This window comes from Rhineura floridana, chromosome 15, assembly GCF_030035675.1.
Source record: "Rhineura floridana isolate rRhiFlo1 chromosome 15, rRhiFlo1.hap2, whole genome shotgun sequence".
Lineage (NCBI taxonomy): Eukaryota > Metazoa > Chordata > Lepidosauria > Squamata > Rhineuridae > Rhineura > Rhineura floridana.
In genome coordinates this window covers 26,560,267-26,585,959 of record NC_084494.1, presented here as the reverse complement: position 1 = coordinate 26,585,959, position 25,693 = coordinate 26,560,267, and the positions used below count along the sequence as shown (strand labels likewise).

The window sequence follows — 25,693 nt, the reverse complement described above, 5'->3', positions numbered from 1 at the left end:
ATCTGAATGGGAAGCAAGGCAAAGGAACTAGGTTGCTCAATGCTATGCCAAGGTCAACCCTAGAGAGAGCATTAGCATTTAACTAGAGTGGCTGCTGTGACCACATAGAACATGGGAGGATAAGGAGCATGGAATGTACATTATCCTCTGCCCTTTCTCAATCTCAGGATACACTTCGCTCTTGTTCTTCTCCTTCAGCAAATAACTCCAATGCTTTCCCTTGCCTGTCGGTGTTGCTTGTCTAACCTCTTTCTCAGGCTGCGTACACACCATACATTTAGATCACATGCCCCCAGAATCCTGGGAAGAGTAGCTTGTTAAGGGTTCTGGGAATTGTAGCTTTGTGGGGGTAAACTATAGGATTCTTTAGTGAGGGAATGTCGTTAAACATGCTGTAAATGAATGGTGTGCATACAGTCCTTTTTCATATTTTAATGCTTTTTAAGAAAATCCATATGAGGTACACCAGTATTGGTACCCACATTTTACAAATAGGGAAAAAGTCCATAAAGAAGCTGGGGCCAGCAATGAGATGCTTTAAGAGGGGCTGATACGGAGGCTTGAATCATTTCGAAGGATTTTAACAACAGGTTGGGGTGGCATTTGTCAAGGACGGAATTATTTCTACAGTGCTCAGAGATCTGTAATGTTAAATCTTTTCAGGCCTGGAATCCACTTTTAACTTCAATTTGCAATGTAGGGTCCAATTACTATTTTCTAACCATATATGTTCCTTCCTTCCTTCCTTCCTCGTTTCCCTTTTCCCCTTTCTCATGGTGTAAGGCTGCCTCCAGTCATTGTTGTTATTATTTAATTTATACACCGCTTAATGTTAAAATAGGCTTCTAAGCAGTTTGTTTGTTTGTTTACTTATTTATTTACTTATTTATTTATTATAATTATACCCTGCCTTTCTTTTCATGAAACCCAAGGTGGCTTACATATGGTTACCAGGCGGTCTCCCATCCAGGCACTGACAAGTCCTGACCCTGCTTAGCTTCAGCAAGGTGCTGGCCTCATGTGCCTTCAGACATAGCCTGTTTACAATTGTAAAAACCAATGACACAAACATAAAATATTTATATCCATAATTAGTTGTATCCAGTGTTAGTCCTACTCAGCATAGGCCCATTGAAGTTCATGGACATCACTAACTTAGCTCCATTAATAGGTCTACTCTGAGTAGAACTTAATTGGATACAGTCCAATAAAATAATCCGATTAAAACACTAAAATATAAACACCTGTAATTAAAATATGCAATAAAACAATCTCATTTGAAAGAATAAAACAGGGCAGCAATTAATTTGGGAGAGGCCTTTCCAGCAAGCATACTTGCAGCGGAGAGTGGCAGCTGCAGTGCCATGATTGGCAGGTATGTGTGAGCTGTCCACCATTATTTTCTATCCGTAGTATTCTGACTGAGCACTCTTGCCCTTTGTTATTGCTCCTCAGTAAGACAGGCCTGGTTGGGAGTGGGTATGGCGGGGGAGCCCCTAATAAGTGTAAACATCTGTAGACTCTTCTGGGGCTCTTGGCTCCCTGCTAACTGCCGAAGGACGGCCAGATGCTGCTGCTGGACCTGTCAAGGTAGATCTGTGCTGCAGTCACAACAATCTTTCCCTTCTCCCCAGGGAATCCTGGGAATTGAAGATCTGTGTGTAAAGCCTTCTGTTGGTGGTCACCATCACATCTTTCAGCAATGAATTCCATATTTTTGCTGTGTGAAGAAGTACGTCCTGTGGCCGTAGGAACATAGGAAGTTGTCTTACACCGAGTCAGACCATGAATTCCCCTAGCTCAGTATTGTCCGCACTGATTGGCGATGCCTGTCCAGGATTTCAGGCAGGGGTCATTCTCAGTATGACCTGAAGAGGCCAGGGATTGAACCTGGGACCTTCTGTATGCGGAGCAGATGCTCTACCACTGAGCTATGGCCTTTCCTTTGTCTCTGTTGCTGGTAAAAACCTTAGACCATCCTCTTTTTCCAGCCAACCGTTCATGAGAACACATCCTCCTCTGCTGCATAGACCTAATCCTCGGCCTCCTAGGATCTCCAAATCCCACCCCAACACCACTCTTTCTCTCTCCACCCTATTGCCCTACATTTTGGCATTTCCCCCTGACACTTGGACTGTTGTGGGGTTCACAGCCACAAGGCCAATGCAGTATAAGGTTACTTCTGTGTTTGTGGGTGAAAATTGGTAGAGTACCCTTTTCATAGGTAACATCCTCTGTACCAGGAGCTCCTAAACGGCAGTCCGTGACCTTCTTTGAGGTGGCTGGTGGCAGGTCAGCATTACATTTTCATATTGATTTTTAATTGTGTTTGTATTGGTTCTTTTATTTCTCACATTCTATTGTATTGCAGTTTGAATTCTATGGAATGCAAATTGATATACAGTGAAATACAAAATAAGAAATAAAAGCAGCAATACAAATTCTATTACAAATCATATAGTATCTAGCATAGCACCTTAAAATTGCAGCAACGGGCAGAAAAATCATGAAGTCATCTGCTAAGACCATCAGCCGTTTTCAAGTGGCCCTTGGGGTAAATGTTTGGGAATCACTGCTCCATACACACTTAGAAAGTATAAGTGATATCGATGAAGCAACTATTTCTTCTCAGCATCCAGGGGCGAATCACAGAGGAACCACAGCCGTTTAATCCCAGGTGACAGCTGGCTAAGGGCCCTGGGGAATAATGTGGAAACAGAACTTGTAGGTTGCTAGTTTGCTAGTACTGTTCTGGAGGAGTTGTTCCACTGGCTGTATCTTGGACTTTTGTCCTCTTCTCTTACAGCAGAACTATAACCACTGAGGCCATAGATTCTTTCCATGGGATGCCTCAGAATCAACACATCTTTGTCTGGATAGAGTTCAAAGGCAGGGGTGAGGTTCATAGAGAACATGAGTCCTGCTGAATCAAAGGCCTGTTTAGTCCAACATTCTGTTCACACAGTGGCCGACCAGATGCCAATTTGTAGCCCATAAACAAGGCAAGAGCATGTAGGAACAACAGGAAGCTGCCTTTAACTGAGTCAGACCATTGGTCCATCTAGCTCAGTGTTGTCTACACTGATTGGTGGTAACTCTCCAGGTTTTCAGACAGAGGTCTTTCCTAGTCTCAGCTGGAGATGCTGGAGATTGAACCTGGGACCTTCTGCATACAACGCAGATCCTCTACCACTGAGCTGTGGTCCTTCCAGAAGACTTTCTCCCGCTGTTGTTCCCTAGCAACTGATATTCAGCGGCCTGCTGCCTCTAATACTGGAGGTAATATTTAACCATAATGACTAGTAGCCATCAATAGCCTTATACTCCATGAATTTGTCTAATCCCCTTTTAAAGATGTCCAAGTTGGCTCCCCTCTCTACATGATGTTTAGTTAGATGAGGAGACTGGCATGTTGGCATGTGTTTTGCTGTTGTGGCCCCATAGATACCATTGTTGATGATGTCTTGATATTGATTGTAGTGCAATTTGCACCGTTTTGCTGTGCAAAATGCAGCCAGGAGTTAAATTCACTGGGACTTCTGTGTCCTCAGTCGGAAGCTGGTGTATTCTTTCCCTTCAGAGTCTGAGGCTGTGGGTACTAGATATGGCCAAGCAACAGTCCATAGGGGAGGAAGCAGGTTAAAAAAGTACAACTGGCAGAGAGCCATGGGCCTCCCACACACTACCCAGAACATGGTACTTTTAAGCAAAAACCAAGGACAAGCAGGAATTGGGGAGAGTGACTCTTCAGTGTCTACACATAACATTGGGTCAGCGAGACAGACTGGGAATACTGTTGGTGTACCGTCCACCCTGCTGCCCAACAGCCTCCCTAACTGAGCTGACAGAGGTGGTCTCGGATCTATTGTTGCGTTCCCCCAAACTTTTGGTATTGGGGGATCTCAACATTCATGCTGAGGCCGCTTTATCTGGAGCAGCTCAGGACTTCATGACCTCCATGACAGCCATGGGGCTGTCTCAATTTGCTACTGGCCCTACGCATGTGTTGGGGCACACTCTGGACTTGATTTTTGCCTCTGGATTAGGGGATGGTGATCTGAGAGTGAGGAATTTTACATCTATTCCTTTGTCATGGTCAGATCACTGCCTATTAAGGTTTAGACTCACATTGTCTTCTCCCCTCTGCAAGGGTGGAGGACCAATTAAGATGGTCCGTCCCCGGAGACTAATGAATCCTGAGGGTTTTCTGATGGCTCTAGGGAATTTTCCGGCTGATAGAATTGACGGTCCTGTCGAAACCCTGGCCACGCTGTGGAATACAGAAATGGCCCGGGCAGTTGATACGATCGCCCCGGTGCGCCCTCTCCGTTGCAGAGCTCAATTGGCTCCCTGGTTTACCCCGGAGCTAAGAGTGATGAAGCAAGAAAGGAGACGGCTTGAGTGCAAATGGAGGCGAACTCCCGACGGCTGTAATCATGCACTTGTGAGGGTCTCTACCAAACTCTATGTGAAGGCAGTGAGAGCAGCAAAGAAGCAATACTTTGCTGTCTCTATTCAGTCATCTCTTAACCGCCCAGCGGAACTTTATAAAGTTGTCCGGGGACTTTTACACTCTGGTCCCCAGGACGCAATAACACCATCAATTGCCCGCTGTAATGAGTTTGCGCGACACTTTCGTGATAAGATCATGAACATCCGCCGGGACCTTGACTCCATTATTGTAGCAGTTGATCCTAATGAGGTGTCCAGAGCACAGTCTTGTCCTGTTTTACTGGATGAGTTTCAGTTGGTACAGCTCGAGGATGTGGACAAGGTGCTCGGACAGGTGCGGGCGACCACTTCTGCTCTGGATCCTTGCCCCTCATGGCTAATAAAAGCTAGCAGGAATGGAACAGCCGGCTGGGCCAAGGAGGTGATTAATGCCTCTTTACGAGAGGGAGTGGTCCCACCCTGCCTGAAACAGGCGGTGGTGAGACCGCTCCTAAAAAAACCCTCCTTGGACCCTGATAATTTGGACAACTATAGGCCGGTAGCAAATGTTCCATTCCTGGGCAAGGTCCTAGAGCGTGTGGTCGCTCGCCAACTCCAGGCTCTCTTGGATGAAACTGATTATCTGGACCCATTTCAATCGGGCTTTCGGCCGGGGTTTGGTACAGAAACGGCCTTGGTCGCCCTGTATGATGACCTCTGTCGGGAGAAAGACAGAGGGAGTGTAACTCTGTTGGTTCTCCTTGATCTCTCAGCGGCGTTTGATACCATCGACCATGGTATCCTTCTGGAGCGACTTACGGATTTAGGAGTGGGAGGCACTGCTTGGCGGTGGCTCTGCTCCTATCTCGGGAATCGTCTCCAGAAGGTGATGCTGGGGGAACATTACTCGAGTCCCTGGGTACTCCAATATGGGGTCCCGCAGGGTTCAGTTCTGTCCCCCATGCTTTTCAATATCTATATGAAGCCGCTGGGTGAGGTCATCAGGAGTTTTGGAGTGCGTTTCCAGCAATATGCTGATGATACGCAGCTCTACTACTCCTTTTCATCTTCGTCAGGTGAGGCTGTTGATGTACTAGACCGCTGCCTGGCCGCGATAATGGGCTGGATGAGAGCTAATAAACTGAAACTCAATCCTAACAAGACTGAGATGCTGTTGGTGGGAGGGCCCTCTGCCCAGATGGTTGATGTTCGACCTGCCCTAGATGGGGTTACACTCCCCCTAAAGGAGCAGGTACGTAGTTTGGGGGTCTTATTAGATCCTCTCCTGTCACTTGAGGCTCAGGTAGCCTCGGTGGCACGGAATGCATTCTACCAGCTTCGGCTGGTAGCCCAACTACGACCCTATCTGGACAGGGAGAATCTCGCCTCAGTTATCCATGCTATGGTAACCTCTAGATTGGACTACTGTAATGCACTCTACGTGGGGCTACCTGTGAAGACGGTTCGGAAACTTCAGCTAGTGCAAAATGCTGCGGCCAGAGTTCTCACTGGGACAAAGAAATTTGACCATATAACACCTGTCCTGGCGCAGCTGCACTGGCTACCGATATGTTTCCGGGCCAGATTCAAAGTGTTGGTTCTTACCTATAAAGCCCTAAACGGCATCGGACCGCAATACCTGGTGGAACGCCTCTCTCACTATGTACCTACCCGTTCACTACGCTCGACGTCGAAGGCCCTTCTCCGGGTCCCAACTCATAAAGAGGCCCGGAGATCAACAACTAGATCTAGGGCCTTCTCGGTGGTGGCCCCCGAACTATGGAATGCCCTCCCAGACGAGATACGCCTGGCGCCTTCTTTGTTATCTTTTCGGCGCCAGGTAAAAACCTACCTTTTCACCCAGGCTTTTTAAACATTTTAAATTTAATTTTAAACCTAATATGGATTTTAATTTATAAACTCAATGGCAATTCTATTTTGGATTTTTATCATGTTTAATGTTTTTAAAATTGTATTATATTTTTCACACTTGCTCATATTTTAATTGTGATTTTATTTGTTGTACACCGCCCTGAGAGCTTTCTGCTATAGGGCGGTCTAGAAATGTAATTAAATAAATAAATAAATAAATATATTTAGACAAGCTGAGTTCACATGGTTATTTTATTTTTGGGACCATTCTGTAATGAAAGTGGGTAACCAGTTTTGTAAATCATACAAAATTATGAAATGTAGGATGTGAGAAACAATGGGTATTTCCTAGGGATTCTTCAGAACTGTTTGAGTTGTCAGGCTGTTTCCCCATCTTTGCTGTTTAAGAAAGGAAGGAAAAGATGGGGTTCTGCATTCTGCCTAAAGGGGGAATTTCTGTGCATTTATTCAGCTAATTTTTCTGTTAGCTGAAAGCACTTTAATTTGACATGAAGCACTGTAGGGAGCACACAGGCCTGTTTCACATGTTATTGTTGTCATGTGCTCCTTGGTGTCTGGATCTGGTACCCTGTGGGTAATAAGAGAGCATGATTTGAAGGCCCAAGGTATGGCAACTGTTGCTGAAGTAAGCAGGTTTGGGGCTGGTCAGGGCCTGGATGCTAAACCACCGCAAATCCTGTGTGGAGGTCTTTTTATGCTCAATTGAGGAAAGCAGTTCAGAGATGTTGGCTGGCCTTGGTGTGTAGGCAAAAGGTGTTCTTGACATGATTCTGCTCTCACTGCTGAAAAGGGAGAGGTGTTGTTTTCTCTCTCTGACTCCATACTGAGCTTGAGACCCACCTTACCTGTGGGAGAAGGAGGTGAGTGAGTTCATACCTTCTTCTCAAGCTGTCAGCTGGGAGAGGTATAAGGGCTCATCTCTGTTGTGCTGATCTCTCAGGCCTGGTCAATACATGCCACAGAATGAGATGGTAGAATCCTGAGGGGGTAAGGTGGACTCTGCCACTTCACGCTGGATGTGTGGTGGTGGGTGCCATAATTTGTACGCTCACCCTGAACCCTAGACCAGGGGTCATCAGTGTGGTACCCATGGGCACTATAGCCCCCCATGAGGTTTTTTCCTGGTGCCCAAGAAGCCTCTCTGTCCCTCTCCAACTGCCTCCTTGGTATGAGGTGTTCAGGGTGATTACATTTTTCACCCTTGAAAAGTACATAGAGCTGAAGGAGGAAGTTGGAAGAGTGACACTCTTCTCTGCTTTCTTTTTCATCCCTATGCACCTTTAAAGGCTCAGATTGATTCTGCTGGATCTGACTTTTACCCAGATTCCCTTGAAAAAAGGAAAGTGTGTTCACTGTGTCTGTCTCTCTCTTTCTCTGGGAGTGGGTCTGATTTGGGAAATGGAGAAGTGGCCAAAGGAGGTGGCAATTGCTCAAACATCTAAATGTGCTCATGGGCCTAAAAAGATTGGCAACCTCTGCTATAGATGAGTGCTGAACAAGTTAAACATTACCAGTCCCAATACTGGCATCTGGCTAGCCACTGTGGAAAAACAGGATGCTGGACTGGACAGGCTTTTGACCTGATCCAGCAGGGTTCCTCTTTTGTTCTTATATTTATCACAGTGCTGCTTTGGGGAGGACACCCAGTACTGCTCTGGGTCTGATTTTGTTGTTCTAGCCAAAAGGACTGCCAAAACACTTAGGAATGGCTGATTTGGCTTATCATAAACTAAGGCAGATGGATATCATCAACCACATTATTTCTAACTCTTGTGTTTTCAAGGAATTCTTGAGATTTAAACACCCACTTTGTGTGGCCTTTCACAGAATGCAGGTTTGTCAGATTGGGAGGTTGTGTGGGGAGCATGTGAACAGGAAGGGAGTAGTGGTGTAATGGCTACTTGAGAGTGGGTGGGTGTCAAAGCAGTTAGACCATACCTGGAGGGGCTTTTAGGCCAGTCCCATTAACTCCAGGATTGCTCGTTTGGTAGCGGTGGTTGTGCCCTTTTAAAGTTTCACCAAATCTCAAATGCCAGCCTGATTCAGAAATCTTGATGCTGATTGGGGTGTAGGGTGTCTACTTGTGCACTACAAAAAAAAAACAAATGCATTATAAAAATGAGGACAAAGGAGGACAGTGATTTGTGTAAAATTTGTGTATGCTAATTGATATGTATAGACGCAAATCTAGAATGAATTACTACAATTTAAACTGAAATACAATACATCTCACCATCGTGGGGAAGACAGTAGCCAGTAGGCCTGTGAACCTGTTGTCCCGGTGCTCATTGTTGATCGGCAACTTCAAGGCCTCTCCTGCTCTCCCTTCTTAGGATTCTTTATCTTTAAACCAGACTTGGATCCAGAGCTTGGAAAAGTTACTTTTTTGAACTACAGCTCCCATCAGCCCAATCCAGTGGCCATGCTGGCTGGGGCTGATGGGAGTTGTAGTTCAAAAAAAGTAACTTTTCCAAGCTCTGCTTGAATCACACCATACCATACATTTAAAGCACATTTAAGACATATTTAAAGCACATGGCTTCCCCCAAAGAATCCTGGGAACTGTAGCTTGTTAAGGGTGCTGGGATTATAGATCTGTGAGGGGTAAATTACAGTTCCCAGGATTCTTTGGGGGAAGCCCATGTGCTTTAAAGGTGCATTCAGCGTATGGTGTGGATGTGATCTTTGACTAGACAGCCCTTCAAATAGAGGACTATCCCCAGAAAGTAGGATACGTGATGTCAACTGTTGATGGCACTGCCCAATTTTAGAACAGTGAAATGAATTGAAACTCATTTCACAGAATCCAATTGGCGTTGTGACGGGGCTTGGCAGGATATGCACTTATCAGGGAAGGACATGAGAGTTTACACTTCACCTCTTTGGGCAAAGAGCCAGGAGGGCCTTGGCTTTGCCTCTTGTTTGGCATCAGGAATGTCAAGCCCTTTTCTAGCTACCCACTGTGGGCATAGAAATTAACACTAATTTGGGATGGGGCTTGTGTTTGTGTGTGCACGTACTACAGGTGGACTAGATAGAACTACTGCCCATGAAGAGGCTTGAGTGCAGGGGGAAAGGAGATGGAGGGAGAGATTAGGACTATCCTTCTCCTAAACACTGGCTTGTGTGTATGCTTCCCTTGCAGCTGTTCAGCGTAACACAACCACCTGCTGCAAGGGGCTGGCCGGGAAGGGCAGAGAGAGGCGGGGTTGTGTGTGTGTGTGTGTGTGTGTGTGTGTGTGTGTGTGTGTGTGTGTGTCTGAGGACAAAATAAGAGTGTGAGCTACATAGACAGAAGAGAACGAACAGCCAAAATAGCTTTTCTCTTGCTCTTATCTTTGGGTGTCCTATTCTTTCTTTCTCTTTCTCTCTCGTTCCCCGATTTCTTGTTTTCATGAATTTCCCTCCCCTCTCTTTCTTCTTTGCTCTCGTTTGCTCCAGGACACAGGGCAGATCCTTGGGTGGCCGGTAAGTTCCCTGCTAGATCGGGGTAGATCTGTGTGAGTGCATGATGTTGGTAAAAGTGGAAATGTGGGGAAACATTCCTCTTTCTCTCTCCTTCTCCCCAATACCCTGGTCTGCAGGAGCCTTGCACTAGCTTATTCCCAGACCTGCCATTTGTAAGTACGTCAGATTGTCACAAAGCATGATTTGGGAGGAAATAAGGAGCCCATAGCTCCTTTCCAGCTCTTCTCTGCACCTCCACTCACATGTTGCTGGTATCTAGCATCCCATGTGGAGCAGCGGATAGAGTTTGGGATTTGATCTGGGGAGGCACAGGCTCAGATCACCATTCAGCCAAGAAGTGCAGTCAGTGATCCTGGTCCGGCTGTTGTCTGTTGGCCTCACCTACGTCACAGGGTTGTTGTAAGAGTGAAATGGGAATGCTCCACGTATGTTAACGTGAGCTCCTTGGAGGGGGGGGGATACAAAAAGTGGTAAATATCAACAATCTTGGCCCTGGATTCCTTACATCGGCTCTGTAAACAAGATCTGCAAAAATGCTGGCTACCCCGTCTGCACGGACATACTTATATTAGTCATTAGTGGCACGCAGATGGCTGGAAAAGAAAAGGAACCAGCTCTTTCCCAGTTTACAAAAGCTTCCTTGCTTGGTTATGTAGAGATGATTTCTGCAGGCAGCCAGATGAATTAATTGTTTATCAGTCTGGCTGGCTCCACATTAAGAACTTCAGATCCCTCCCCCCCACACACACACACTATGCAGTACACACACACACATGTATTTCCCATTTAGGAGGTGACGCTGTGGATCTTCTCCAGTTTTGTTGCTTTATTCTTGTTATTTGCTAGTTCAATGGCTGAAGAGATTCTAGGTGGTGCACATAGGTGGTGAACCTGTGGCCTTGCAGGTATTGTTGGACTGCAACTGCCATCATCCCTGATGGTTGGCCAGGCTGATGGGAGTTGGCATCCAACAACATCTGGAGGGCCACAGGTTCCCCATTCCTGTGGGAAAAGCTTTGGGGTGGGATCTGCACAATCACTCTATTTGTTTTTGTCTTGACCAGTTACCTCCCTTTAGTACTCCCTACTACCCCTAGCATGGATTAAACTTTTAGAAATTGACTCTTTAAACATAGATTGCATTTGCCACTCTGCACATAATAATTAAGCTTTGAACCAGTTGGAAAATGTCTGCTCTTTTACCATTCTAAGCATTTTGATTTTAAGGATGGGGAAAAAGTAGTTAAAGTTTAAAGACAAATGAAGTGCTGCAGGATTCTTTGTGTCTTTGCTCGGAGGTAATTCCCAGTGTCTAATGAGACTTACTCCCTAGTTCAGCCTTTGCCAAGCTGATTCCCTCCAGAAGTTTTAGACTACAACTCCCATCAGTCCAAAATTGTAGTCCAAAATATCTAGAAGACACTAGGTTGGCAAAGGCTTCCTGACTTAGTGTTCAGGATTACAGCCCTAATTGCACTTGTAATGCACCATAACCCCTTCCTTTTATTCACATGCCCATAATAAAGCTAAGGGTATCAATGAAAAACAGTAATTTTATTAAAAACTTTTTGGTCAACATAAAAGAGCCTCCTGTTTAACCAGGCAATACATTATTTAAAACTGAACTGTATTTAAAGAAACAATTTATAAAAACCATAGCTAGCAGGTGCCATCTTAGAAGAGGTGTTCTCTCACACACAGGAGGGAATGCCTCTTCTAAGATGATGCCACCTTTGATATATTTATGTACCACCTAAAAACAAAGTGTTTATGTGAGTGTGTTTGTGTGTTCCCTTCAAACCTATTTTGTTATTGCTGTGTGGATTTTTGCAGATTTAACTGTATTTATTAATTAAAACATTTATAATTGATCAGCTAATATTTTTTAATCGAGTGACAGCCCTAATTAAAATATAGGAAAATGTGTTTGTCTGCATGGGGATATTCCTTTATTCATTGCATGTTTTTTTCTGTGGTCTTGGTTTCAAATCCTTGCCAAGTCATGAACCTTCTAGGTGGCAATGGGCAAGTTATATTATTTTAGCCTCAGTTCCTTGGGGCTATTATGCCTTTCCTTACAAGGCTGTTGTTTGGGTGAATTGAAAAATATCTGTAAAGCATTATATAGCATGCCTTTCCATCCATCCCTCTGTTCCAATGCTCAGAGGTAAGTGCTTTGTTTATATAGCCAAAAAAGCACCCCCCATGCACAAGATGGAGGTATCAGGTTTGGGGAAACCCCAAGGTTTGCAGAAGTACAATATCTGGGGGCAGGGAGAGCCACCTAAGTGGTGGTGGGGTTTCGAAAAACTACCCAATGAGGACTGAGTGCTCTCCGAGGATAACGCCACATTACATTAATGATGTGATTAGCAGTCACATTGTGGGTTTTTAAAAACACCAGGTGTGGCGGATTGATAGTCGTTGGCACCATAGAGCTTGAGGAGGAGAGGTTTAAGACTTCTTTCCTAGAGGCAATCTAATCCCCCATCCCCCCCCCCACATGAGGCATTCGGAAACAAGTTCCCCCCCCCAAGGCTAATTGTTATGGGGTGGAGGGGCATTCTTTTTATGATCACAGCTGAGAAAGGAAGTCTTAAAGCTCCCCTTCCGGTGTGCTGTGGTGTTGGTGTCAGTGACTTATACCTCACCCTGGACCTGTTTTTTCTTTTTCTTTTTAAAGCACACTTCATAATTACTAAACACATTTATGTAACATGTAGCTAGACTGACTGGGGGGCGGGGAGAACTGAGCAGGAGGTGTAATGGGATGGGAGTATCCAGAAGAAGATAAATCCACGCTGCAACATTTTGTTGCAGGTCTCACTGGTTGATGCCTGCTAAAAGAATTACCTCTGCGTGTTCCAGAGATCATTGCCAAATATCAGCATCCCCATTCCATATTTCAAAGGAATATTTGAAATCACTCGACACCATGGACTCTCCATTGTGGAGTCCCCCAGGGATCGGTCTTGTCCCCCATGCTTTTCAACATCTACATGCAGCCGCTGGGTGCGGTCATCAGGAGTTTTGGAGTGCGTTGCCATCAGTACGCTGATGACACGCAGCTCTATTTCTCCTTTTCATCTTCCTCAGGTGAGTCTGTTGATGTGCTGAACCGTTGCCTGACCGCGATAATGGACTGGATGAGAGCTAATAAACTGAGACTCAATCCAGACAAGACCGAGACATTGTTGGTGAACGCCTTCCCTGCTCAGATGGTGGATGCTTACCCTGTTCTGGATGGGGTTACACTCCCCCTGAAAGAACAGGTATGTAGTTTGGGGGTTCTTCTCGACTCTTCGTTGTCTCTCGAGGCCCAAGTGGCCTCGGTGGCACGGAATGCGTTTTACCATCTTTGTCTGGTAGCCCAACTACGCCCCTATCTGGACAGGGACGACCTCGCCTCCGTTGTCCATGCTCTGGTAACTTCAAGATTGGATTACTGTAATGCGCTCTACGTAGGGCTGCCCTTGAAGACAGTTCGGAAGCTTCAGCTGGTGCAGAACGCAGCTGCCAGATTATTGACGAGGACCAGTCGGTCTTCGCATATAACACCTGTCCTGGCGCGTCTGCACTGGCTTCCTATTTGCTTCCGGGCGAGATTCAAGGTGCTGGTTTTGACCTATAAAGCCTTACACGGCGTGGGACCTCAATACCTTGTGGAACGCCTCTCTCGCTATGAACCTACCCGTTCACTTCGTTCAGAATCTAAGGCCCTCCTCCGGGTACCAACCCATCGGGAAGCCCAGAGGGTGGTTACGAGATCTAGGGCCTTTTCTGTGGTGGCCCCTGAGTTGTGGAACAGCCTCCCCGAAGAGGTACGCCTGGCGCCTACACTTCCATCTTTTCGGCGCCAGGTAAAGACCTTTTTATGCTCCCAGGCATTTTAATCTTCTTAACTTTTTTAATCTTTTAATCTGTATTTTAATTTTTGTAGTATTTATTTTGTTTTTGCTGTGCTTTTCGTTGTTTGTTTGTATATGTTTTTGTATTTTTATTATGATATATTGTATTTTATTTTGTTTGTTCACTGCCCTGAGAGCTATTTCGCTAAGGGCGGTATATAAATTGAAATAATAAATAAATAAATAAATAAATAAAAGGCTTTTCATAGGACTTGTTCACACACTTACCTAGATAAGGATGCAGTATGAACAGTGGCAGAGTGAGGGCAATGCTCATCCTGTGGATTATGGGTAATGTGGATGGTATACACACAACTTCCTTTCACCCATTTTCCCCTTTTTTTCTTGAGGGGGAAGGATTGTACAGATCGGGTCTTGTATATTAATTCATACATTCAATGCAGGTTTGGGACGAAAAGCTGAGTGTTTGCTCATAGAACTGACACCAGTTGGCTCTTTCCTCCCCTCTTGAGTGTCCCTTGGAATCTCTGGTGTTTCCTCAAGTGACCTGACTCTGGGATTAGGATCCTTTTTCACCCCATGAGTGAAGAACCTTCCTGTTTACATTGCTCTCATAATAGCCTCTGCTAGCCTGGACAGGAAACGGAAAAACCAATTTTGATATTGTTGGGCTTGCTGAGAACCTTTCTGTGTCTTTAAAGTTCCATGGAAGGGAGATGTGGATTTTCCTGTTAAATGGTGTTTCCAAATAAGTGTTTATTGTGAACTGGGTGCTCCTCATGCATGGAAGTTATTTTCTTTTGCAATGTCCACAAGAAGTTGTTGGCATCAAAATGCCAGCCTGTATTTTTTTCCACCATTTAATCTGGATTTTACCCATTCTGATAAGTAAAAACAAACAAAAAAAGGTTGCCAGAAACCCATTTGCAGTATTTGCAAATTAACCCCCCCCCCCGCTGATCTGGAAGCACTCACAGTCCTGCAGTAATAGAAGAAGATGAACTGTGCGAGGACTCCCCCCCCCCCATATCCCAGCAGGGCCTGGTTTGAGGGCAGTTGATTCAGCCACCTTGCTGAACTAGGTCTGCTTAAAACACCTCTGTGCACCTTCTTGGGTTCATCATGGAAGGAAGGGGGTATAATACACTAAAAAACCATGAATTCCATTTTGTCAGCTCTTAAAGACACAGGCCTCTTTAGAGTCCACATGTGGCAACCCTAAATGGGATGGTGGTTGGAGGGTGGATGCAAGAAGGAGCATTTGTTTTGAGGGTTTGAAGGACCAATATGAGGAATGCAGTGGACTGTACGGGAACACGGGGGTAGAAATTACCTTGGTGTTTGTTCCTGAGCAACTGGTGGAATGGTAGTGTTTAAATCTGGGCCTCAGCTCATAATTTCCTCTCTGCTTCCCTCCAGCACAGGCACCACCTCCCCACGTACGACCCCAAGCAACTCCCCGTCCCTGAGGAAGCGTCTGTTGCAGTTGCCCCCACGACCTCCCGAGTCACCTCCGGAGACCATGGTGGAGAAGGGTTCAGATAGCGCTGCGGAGCGGGCCCCTCAACCAGTGCCCCCACCCAGCACTCCCCTCAACTACCCACTCAGCGGGCGAAGCTTCATCCGTAATAACAAGGTAAAATGGGGGGATGGAGGCGGGGACATTTGGCGGGAGAATGCCCTGCCAAATATGAACCTATTTCGGTAACTTGCTCATTTTCTGAGCTCTTTTTAGGGACCCAACACTGACAGAGGTTTATTTGGTGGAAACAAAGAGGGCGTTTTTGAATGGGCCACCCAGATTATGAAGCGATTGCCCCTGGGAGGTGTGTGTCGTCGTCCCCCCGTCGCCCCCCCAATTGCTCCCTTTTAGGCATTTAAGACAGTTCTGTTTCCGCTGACATTTTTTTTAGTTAAGACTTCTTAGGCTTTCTTTTAAAATCATTGCACCTATCTGTTAGAAGACTCCTATCCTCCTCAAAGAGATACATTTGCTAGAGTGTTTTAACAGTCCCTCTTCCCAGAGAACTCTGGGAACTGTCGCTCTGTGAGGGGAATAGGGGTCGCCTAACACCTCTCAGCCCCCTTCACAAACTGCCCTTCGAAGGATTTTTTTGGGGAAGCCATGACCCTTTAAAGTGGAATAATAGTGAAATAGATCTATGGTGTAAATGTGGCCTATGCAATGGTGGTAGGCCTGGGGGGCAGGCAGGCAGATAAGCATGTGGGGAGTGCTTTAAAAACTGTGAGGCTTTCCTGATCAGCTTTCGGAGGGGTTTTGTGTCCCTTTTTATGCTGAAGTGAAGCAGCCCTCTGTTGCTGGGCTCTCCCTCCCTCCTGCTATTTCAGTTCTTGACTATGCCCTCCCTCCGTGTTTTTTCTTTCTGTGTGTCTGGACATGTGTTTCTGAGGGGGAGAGAGAGAAGAAAAACCACATGTGGAGATGAAATACACCCACAGAGCAGGGGAACGCACCTAACATTTTGTGACTAGTCACACCTTCCATGGCAGCCATTTTGTGCTTGCACCTTATGATCTCCATGTTGGACCATTTGTCTACATAGCTCAGTGATGTCACCACTGACTGGCAGCAGTTCTCCAAGGTTTCAGGCAGAGGTTTTTTTCCAGCCCTACCTAGAGATACCAGGGATTGAACCTGGGACCTTTTGGCGTGCAAAGCATGTGCCCTATCAGTGAGCTACTGCCCTTCCCTAAAATTACAAATGGGCTTATGGGACCCAACAGGGTGGGGACTGCAGGTCTACTCTGACTGGCAGCAGCTCCCCAGAGTCTCAAGCAGAGGCCTGTCCTGTCACCCTGCTCCTTGATCTTTTGGCTAACTGGCAATAAGCAGGGACAGAATCTGGGACTTTTTGCGTGTAATGCATCATGTGCCCTCTCACTCTCTGGTGCTGTTCATGTATTTTGGAAGAATATGATACATACATTTTATTTACTAATTTATTACAAGTGTTTATAATTCACCCAAAGGTCCCAGGGTGGAGATATACCCATTCTAAACCAAAAATTAAACAATTAATTACATATTACATGTAAGTAATTAAAATTAATTATATATGTAAAATTACATATTCCTGATTGCAGCCCCAAAGAACTCCATTTTGGGTTTTTTAAAAATGGATTTCATCAGGGGCCTGAAATTCAGATGAAGAGAGGGGTCAATACAGGGGTGGGGAACCTCAGGCCTGGGGGCCAAATGCAGTCCTCCCGGCCTCTCCCTCTGGTCCTGGGATTCTCCTCAGGCCACAACCACTCTGCAGTCATACTCTTCAGTGACCCTGCTTAGCACCTCCACGTAATTTTGCCTGCCTGGAGTGTCCTTGGACTCCAATAATGCCTGTTGCTTGCCTGGATGGAGAAGAGAGGTGTGTGAATATGTGTAGGAACTAGCCAACTGTAAAAAGGTAAAATTTACATTAGTTGCTCCGCCCACTTTAGCCTCTGTCCCCTCTACCACTGGCATGTGGCCCTTGGAAGGTTACCTAGAAGAAAGTGTGGCCCTTTGGCTGCAAAGGGGTCCTCTGCCCTGGGTTAATATGTGGCCTACATTAACTTTGCTTCTTTTTATTTTTCTTTCAGAAAATGCAGAGCTGGTACAGTGTAAGTTTCTGTTTCTGTTTTTTCTGTTGGGGTGTACACAAAAATAGACACACACCCCTTCCAGTCTTTGGCCAATAAAAGGATATTAAACTGCACAAAAAGTATGAAAGGAAAGGCTCTTCTGGTGTCTCAAAAAAAGTTTGCTGGAAAGGGGAAACATCTCAGTTCATGGCCTCTGTACTGCCTAAAGGTAGTTGTGTAGTCCTAAATGCACTACTTATTAAGGCATAATCCCCATAGAACTAACGGGATTGTGTTCTGAGTAAATGTGCATAGGATTGTGCTGTTCGTGTCAATGAAGGCAACAGGACTTCAGTTACTCCATTGGTTTCAGGGAGGGGGGCATGCAGCCAAACCCTGTGTTTGTCGTTGTTGTTTATACTTATTAGTTGTGTTCCTTGCAAAAGTGACCCAAAGCAATGGGATTTATTCCCTAAAACATGTGATTAGGACAATAATAACAATAACAGTTAATATTGGGTGGGCCACTGATGTCTTAATTCAACATCATTAATACCATATTATCTTAGGCTGCTGCCGCTTGTTTCCTTCTCTGTACAATACCGATATGTTTTATTGTTTTACGGTTTTAACATTTTATAGTGCTGGTCATCGACCGTAATAAATGATTGATTGATTAGGATTGGCCAAAAGCCCTTATAGTAGTGTGTCCACAAAATTTCATGGGTTTGCTTTCATAGTTTTACCCCCAAACTCTTTATTTTCTGTTTTTAAGAATATTTATAAACTGCCAACCAAGAAAAATATCAAGGCAGTGTACAATGAAATCATTAAAACATCATAAAATGATACATTTATAAAATCATAAAATACTGAAGAAATGACCAATATTGAATCAAATGAGTTCTCTAAAAATGCTTGGTGAACCAGATAACGTTTCCAGCAGGCAACAAAATATCAGGATTATAAGTACCTGTCTGATGTCGATAGGAGCAGCGTTCGAAAGTACTGATGCCACTATGTTAAAGCCTTGGTTTGCATAGAAACAAAATGAATATTAATTAATGTTAACTAAATATTACTGTTCAACAAGGCTTTTTTTGTGACAGTCCTCACTGCTACTTCTTCTTTTTTTTGCGGCCCATGACAGCCATTTTGTGCTGGCACCAACTACATTTTTATTAAGATATTGAGTACCGGCAACTCATTTTTTTTACCAAAAAAAGCACTGCTATTCAGTAATATGAACTAAAGGACTATTGTAGTTCCTTGACTTATAAAATTACTGCCAAACCAAATGTGACACCATTTGCACAGCAGTGTGATTTTTTTTTAAAAGTGTAAATAGTAGACATGGGGAGAGGGGGATCTACATTGGGTCCCTGGTGGGCAGTGCTGCAGTTAGTTTATTTTAGATTCTGGAATTAATGATCCTGTGAGGCGTGCCTCTTTGGATGATAATGTGAATTACTTCAAAATGCGGTAAGCCAGCCCCTTTGCACTCTGATGACATCTGCCCTAAAGTCCTGCCCTGACAGTACCACTGCTGGTGGAGAGGGAGGGCTTTCACCCTTTGCACCTTGTTGTGTTTCCTATCTGGATCAGTGTCTTGCATCTTTCATCCCTGACCTCAAGGTAGGATATGGTTCTTCCTCCCCCCACCCCTCCCTGGCTATCTTTATCCTCACAACAACCTTGTGAGGTTGGTTAGGCTGAGAGGTTGTGACTAGCCCAAGAATTCACCCAGTAAGCTTTATTGGCTGCATGGTTATTGGAACCTGAGAGAATGAGGATAGCCTGGAACCAACATCCTAAAATGCAGTGTAGGGAATTGGGGGTTTAATTATAATCATGGTAAAAACATTAGTTTGCAGACTGCAGGTGGGGGAATAATAGTTTTGAATGGTTCCCTGAAATAAATAAACAAATTTATTTATTTATTTATGAGATTTGTTAGATGCCCATCTGGCAGAGGTTAATCTGCCACTTTGGCCACTTACAACCAAACACAAGTACATTCCATATAGACATAATCAAAATCCTAAAAATTAGAGATTAAAAATTAAAAATAAATACACAACTCCTTGCAACTGGAAAACTAGCACAGAAGGGAGAGGGCTGGTGCATAACCTTTCTCTCTGATTCATATGGTAGATTTCTACTTGTAGCAAGTTTTCTTTTCAAATGTAGGGACATTTAAAAATGGCATTTACATACATACCCTTGCATGTAGTGGTGCAGTCCACTGTAACAACTGGGACTCTACCACCTTATTCTGCTACATCTGCAGATCTGGCTGGTCTGAATAAAATGGACAAGGGCTTGAAAATGGGGGGTAATGGAGAGGGGTATGGCTGGTGCGGTGAGGGAAACAAGGGTTAGCTGGACAAGATTTAGGAATGGGGCAGTATTATTTCTCATTCCATGTTACTTGTAAGTTGCTGTTGATAGTTTAATTTTTTAAATATTTTCTGCTTTGGCATCAAGTATAGAACAAAGAGTGGGGAGAGCAGGAGGATGTGGGGGGAAGAAACAGGAATTATTTTGCCATCGCTGTTACAGTTTTGCAAGTAATTTTAATCCATTTGTTGTCGTCATCATCATGGCTTTTTTTTGTGATGGTACTCGCCAGTAGGGAGTACTGGCACCTCTTTTTTGGCTCCCCATGGCAGCACCCACAGCACTTTTATCAAGATAGGAGTACAGGCGCCTCATTTTTTACCAAAAAAAAAAAAGGACTGATCATCATCATTTACTTTTTTGAGTAAGCTGTTTTGGGAACATTTTTGAAGGGTGAAGTAAAAACCTTTCAAGCAAACCAAGACGAAGCCTTAGAATCTTCTTACACTATCAGGCCGATGGGTATATAAATAATAATACATGGGAATATATGGGGAAAGAATAAGACAGTGTCTCTGGGCATGTGTAGAATGTGTAACCCTTGCCACTGAGTTAACTGCAGCCTCTCTGGCCTCTCTGCCTGCTTTTCAAAAGAAGGGCTTCCAGCCAGGAATTCTTTAGAAATTAAGCAATGTGTGGGGTTGAGGTGGATGGGGGTGGTTGTTTTCCTTTCCCCGGGCAAAGTCTCCCACGTGGGCAGGATACGGTTAACTGCAGCCTGACACCCTCCTTCCCACCCTGCCCCCTTTTGTTTCCTGTAAGTGACACCCCGGCACCCTTAGCCAATGGCTGGGTGGTGTAACAGGAGCTGTGGAGCTGTCCCAGGGGGAGGCCTCTTGGCTTCTTTGATGGGCTCCAGAAGAAACTTTTCCACCACTACCACCTCCCTTCCTTTCGCTATCTCCAGCTTCTCTGCATCCCTGTTTTATTTCCTTCCTGGCTTCCCTGCACCTCCTTCAGGATCCAATATCTGCAAAGAAAAAAACCTACCCTAATTCCCTCTGGGGTATATTTCAGCACCCCCGAAGCGCCTGCAGCAACCCCACCCCCTTGCCCCTCCCTTCTCTCTCTCCTCCTGACTTTTCTGATCTTCCTCTTTTGAGCTTCTGTTATTTTTAACCCGTTCCTGGGACTGACCTTTTGCTAGCCACACTTCCCCCCCCCATCCCCTTCCTTTGCCAGCCCCATTCTTGAACCCCTGCCCCCCTCTTCTGTGCTGAACTTGCACCAGTCCTGCACCTTACCTTTGCTGTGCTGGCACACTGTCCTCTTTCCCTTGCTGCAACCTGTTCATTCTTGAGCTGAAGCGTTTTCTGAATCTAGCACTGCTGGCGCTGCCCTCCCTTGCACACACACATGCAACCCATGGCGATGCTGCTTGGAAACCTCCTTTGCCTGCTGGGTTGGGGCTGCCTCTGCTCCCTGTGTTAAACGGAGGGACTGCCCAACGCAGACGCTCCTCCATCTGGACAGGGTAAGAGAGATGCCTCGCTCTTCCTAGTTGTCTTGCCTCTAACCCACCCTGTCTACCCCCCCCTTGCTCAGTTCTGTGTCCTTACTCCCAGGGTGTGTGAATGCCTTGCCAGACTTCTCTCTCCTCCTTCTGCAACAAGCCCACCTCTATGACGTAAACAGCCTCACTTTTGCTAGAGCACATTGCATTTGCTCTGGAGCTTATGGGAACTTATGCTACTGGCCTTTCTTCCACTTGGTCTTGGTCGCCCCTTGCCATCCCCACAGCAGCCATCCACCCGACACATGTCTCCGCAGCAGAGAGCCAGTGTGGTATAGTGATTAGAGTGCTAGACTGAAGTTGGGAGAGCCCGGTTAAAGTCCCACTTCAGCCATGAATCCTACCAGGTGACCTTGAGCCAGTTACTCTTTAGCCCAGCCTTTTTCAACCAGTGTGCCTCCAGATGTTGTTGGACCACAACTCCCATCAGCCTCAGCCGCATTGCCAATGGTCAGGAAAGATGGGAGTTGTGGTCCAACAATATCTGGAGGTACACTGGTTGGGAAAGGCTGCTAGCCTAATCTTCTAATTCACAGGTCTGTTGTGAGGATAGAATGCAGAGCACCTTATATGCTGTTCTGAGCTCCTTGTAGAAAGGGTGGGTGTTTTTTTTAAGTGATGGTAAAATAAATGTAATTTCATATTTCTGAGCACCCTAGTTCCCAGCAGAAAGTGCTGCCCTCATATCCCAGGCCGTGAGATGTCCCTGCTATTGCTGACCAAATTACCGTTCTCCCTCCTGCACCCCATAGCTCACATCTTCCTAGATGTGAGGGGGTAGAACTGGGTATAGATATTTGCCATCTGAACTGGGTGCTTCTTGGGCAGAGGGTCCAATGGGAGTGGCAGGAAGGGAAAGCTCTCATCCTGATGGGCCTGATTGTCATTGGCAGATGCTGAGCCCCACGTACAAGCAGCGCAATGAGGATTTCCGCAGGATCTTCAAAGGACTGCCTGAAACTGAACGGCTCCTTGTGGGTGAGACATGGGAGAAGATGGGCAATGTGGGGAGGCTGTGCCAAACGGAAGGATCCATAGTGGATGAATGGGGTGTATGGATCACCCTACACATGACTGTTGAGAGTGCAGAGCAGGGATGGGGAGTTTGTGGTGGCTGTCCGCATGATGCTGGATTCCAACTCTCATCAGCCCCAGCCAGCATAGGGTCAGGGATGATGGGGGGCCAACAACATCTGGAGGGCCACCACAGGTTCCCCATCCCTGCTGCAGAAGGCATTTGAGTAGATCAGAGTTGGTCACATCCACACCATAGATTTAAAGCACATGGCTTCCCTGCAAAAGAATCTTGCGAACCGTAGTTAACCCCTCACAGCTACAATTCCCAGCACCGTTAACAGACTACAGCTCCTAGGATTCTTTGGATTCTTTGCTTTAAATATGCTTTAAATCTATGGTATGGATGCAACTAAAGACTTATTTGGGAACTAGTTTAACACTTGGTTCTCTCCGCAGAGAGAGAGAGAGAGAGAAAAAGCGGGGGATGGCAGAAAGAACGAGAAGAGGGGGGCAGAAGGAGAGAGAAAAGGGGTGTTTCCCCAGTTTTAACTCGAGCCCTAAGCACTGCCAGCACATGGCCCCCAATAGATTACTCCTGAGGGAGTGTGGCCCTTGGCAGAAAAGGTTTGCCACTACTGTGTTAGAGAGTTCCGATGGAATGGCTATTAAATCAGTTAAAGGGCTCATCGAAATGGAGCGGGATAATCCACGTCATCTGACAGTCCTCACTTTGCCTGTTTGTTCGCTCTTTCCCAATAAAAAAAACCCACTTTTTTTGCTCCCACACACGCAGGGAGAGGACCCATACTTCTTCTCGCTTTTTCCCAGCTCCGCCCATAACACTCCCCCCTATCAGCCAATTGGTCCGCAAAAATATGACGTATGCTCCTCTCCCCCTTTGCAACAAAGCACCACAAGGCGCATGCGCTTGAACGTACGAGCGCGAAAGTTTGAATTTCCTGATGGTTTGGTAGTAGCGGCTGTAATGGAGTTCCTTGTCGCTCACCACTCTGGAGCAGCGCCAGCTGGGTGTGTGTGTGTCTCCAGGTGCCCCTGACCATCCAGGGGGATTGTAGGCAGTGCAAGGGATCAGCGCTTGTAATCGCTGGGCGAATCCCCCCGTAACCCTTGGGCTCATTCACTGCAGGGTTCACCCTGGACCATTATGCGGCTTGGCGGCAGGAATGCTGCCCCTGAGGGAAGCAAACAGCCCCCCCCCCATGGGAGGCAGCTCTTGGCTCGGGCAGGGAATGCGGGCAAACAGCATGCTGCTGTGTCAATCTGCGCTGAAGCAACCAGCACAGGCTTTGTGGTGTTCCCTCCATTTATATGCCTATAATTCCTGTATTTTTGTTTGTATTTGTGATATTTCGCAAAACCAACTGTATGGTTTTCTACCTTTACGCATAGTTTCTGGAGATATGCATGATTGCAATTCCACTTATTTCTCCAGAACAGCAAGTAACGATGTGTCATGTCTAGGAAGGTAGACCACCAGTCTCTATGGTTGCGGGTGACTGAGATGCTAGCAAACCACTTATATGCCAATACTTCCTGTGGGTTTTTTGCTTGTATTTGCGATATTTCGCAAAAGCCACTGTATGCTTTTCAGCTCAACTGGGCTGCTGAGAACCTGCAGGCTGTGGTTGAAATTGACAAGACTCAAAGAGAGTAGCCTTGCAGGCAGGAAAGCTATTGAGGAAGGGTGCCTGAGTGTCTGTAATCCAAGAGGAAAGCCTCTATTTCTCTTCTTCCCCCCCTCTCCCTCAACTCTGGATGCCTGGAAGCAAAGACCAATACTTCAAGAAGGGCATTTGATGCGGGGGGTGAGAGGTGGAGGTTAGGCAAAGATAAATATTTTCTCCCTTGAAAAAGTTTACAAACAACCACAATTGCAGATATCACCCTGAGCTGCTGCCCAGTTTGCAGGCTGGCTAAAAATTAACCGCTGTTGCTGCTTCTGTGCAAATGCACTTTTTTGCATCTGCGCAGTAGAAGTTGCAGGGGGGACCCCCACACCACACCATTGCTCTGATAGGTTCCTTTTTCCCGGCTTTCCCCGGACATTCGCTCATATGCGCAACAGTGGAAATACGTGATTGGCTGAGAATGAGGGAAGGGATATGGGGAACCGCCCAAGAACTGCCCATCAAACGCCCACAGCTGTCAAGTCCGCGGTATTGCATCCGAGCGCCTGAAGGTACAGCGGATGATTCCCGGTTTAAAAAAGCAAATCGCATGATTTGCGGTATTGCAGGAGCGGATTTAACCGCGTGAAAATGTGCAAAAGCACGCGGCGTTATATGGACGACCGAAAAATAATGAAAGCACAAAACGATCATGTCACGCATTTTGCAGTCGTCTGGATGAGCCCAAAGTCTTTGGTTTTGATATGTCCTGTTTAGTCATTTGCAGCCTTTTTGGTGTCCTGTCTCTAGAATACGTGTCCTAAAGGTCATCTGCCAATGCCCCTTTCATTGGAAGTAGGATGAGTGGTGACCACAAAAAGTGCCTTTCTAGCTGCTGAGTCCCACATGTGGAGCTCCCTCTGCAATCAGGCTTGGATGGTGCCTTCTTTATTGTTGTTTAGGCACCAGTGTTTTTTCCCTTCAGCTGTGATTTTTGGAGACTTTGGTTGTTTTTAACCGAGCTCCATATCTGCTTTATATCTGTAGTTTTAGTGGGTGTGTTACTGAGATTTTTTTGTGACTGTAACCCACCCTGAAATAATTAAAAAAAAAAAAGATGCAGGGCAATATATACATTTAAAAAAATAAATAAAAAATAAATGGTACAGCCTTTGGCCAATATCCACCAGCTGTGGCTTTCAGCCTCCTCAACAACAGGGTTGATCTCCCCACAAGATTGCTGTTGTTCCTCACCCCATCCCATGTCTCAACCTGCACCCAGCTCCTTGCTTTCAGCTGCTGACATGTCCCCTCTCCTCAGATTACTCCTGTGCGTTGCAGCGCGACATCTTGCTTCAAGGGCGGCTCTACCTGTCGGAGAACTGGATCTGCTTTTACAGCAACATCTTCCGATGGGAGACCACGGTGAGCGTCTTGGCAAGGTAGCCCGGGGAAAGGTTCAGGATATATAGGCAAGCCTTTTCGCCTTCCCCCAGTGGCTGCTGATCCTATTGTGTGTCATCTGTCAATAGATCTCCATCCAACTCAAGGAGGTGAAATGCATCAGGAAAGAGAAGACAGCCAAGCTGATCCCCAACGCAATTCAGATCTGCACAGAGACTGAGAAGGTGAGTTAACGGGTGCCTTCTTGGCTGACCTCTGTGTTGTGCACATTGGGATTCCAAAGAGTCCCTGGAACAACTACATTCTGGAACAGCCTTTCCCAACCTCTGTGTTCCCAGATGTTGTTGTACTGCAACACCCATCAGCCCCAGCCAGTGGTCAGGAGTGGTGGGAACTGTAGTCCAGCAACAGTTTGGGAAGGCTGTTTTAGAGCAGAGCTGAGGAACCTGTGGTTCTCCATTAAGGACATACGAAAAAACCTGCTGGGT

General features: G+C 45.9%; 1 protein-coding gene and 1 long non-coding RNA gene across 5 annotated transcripts in view; one reads left to right on the top strand and one right to left on the bottom strand.

The window, feature by feature from the left end:
* GRAMD1A (GRAM domain containing 1A) overlaps nt 1-25,693 on the top strand; it is a 50,981-nt gene that overhangs the window by 3,896 nt on the left and 21,392 nt on the right. The window contains exons 1-6 of one of the 4 annotated variants that reach the window (XM_061598003.1): nt 9,609-9,792; nt 15,081-15,297; nt 17,262-17,282; nt 22,050-22,134; nt 25,123-25,226; nt 25,334-25,429. In XM_061598003.1, the coding sequence (XP_061453987.1) occupies nt 9,719-9,792; nt 15,081-15,297; nt 17,262-17,282; nt 22,050-22,134; nt 25,123-25,226; nt 25,334-25,429 (597 nt within the window). In that variant the 5' untranslated portion in view covers nt 9,609-9,718. Of the gene's footprint in view, nt 1-9,608; nt 9,793-15,080; nt 15,298-17,261; nt 17,283-18,386; nt 18,879-19,742; nt 21,118-22,049; nt 22,135-25,122; nt 25,227-25,333; nt 25,430-25,693 lie in introns of those variants that run through there. The other 3 variants (XM_061598004.1, XM_061598005.1, XM_061598006.1) reach the window with 3 other exon arrangements.
* LOC133370985 (uncharacterized) lies at nt 16,652-21,453 on the bottom strand. Its single transcript, XR_009759225.1, has 3 exons — nt 20,888-21,453; nt 18,217-18,272; nt 16,652-17,030 (listed from the first exon to the last, which is right to left on the bottom strand). It is a non-coding gene; the product is annotated as an uncharacterized LOC133370985 (long non-coding RNA).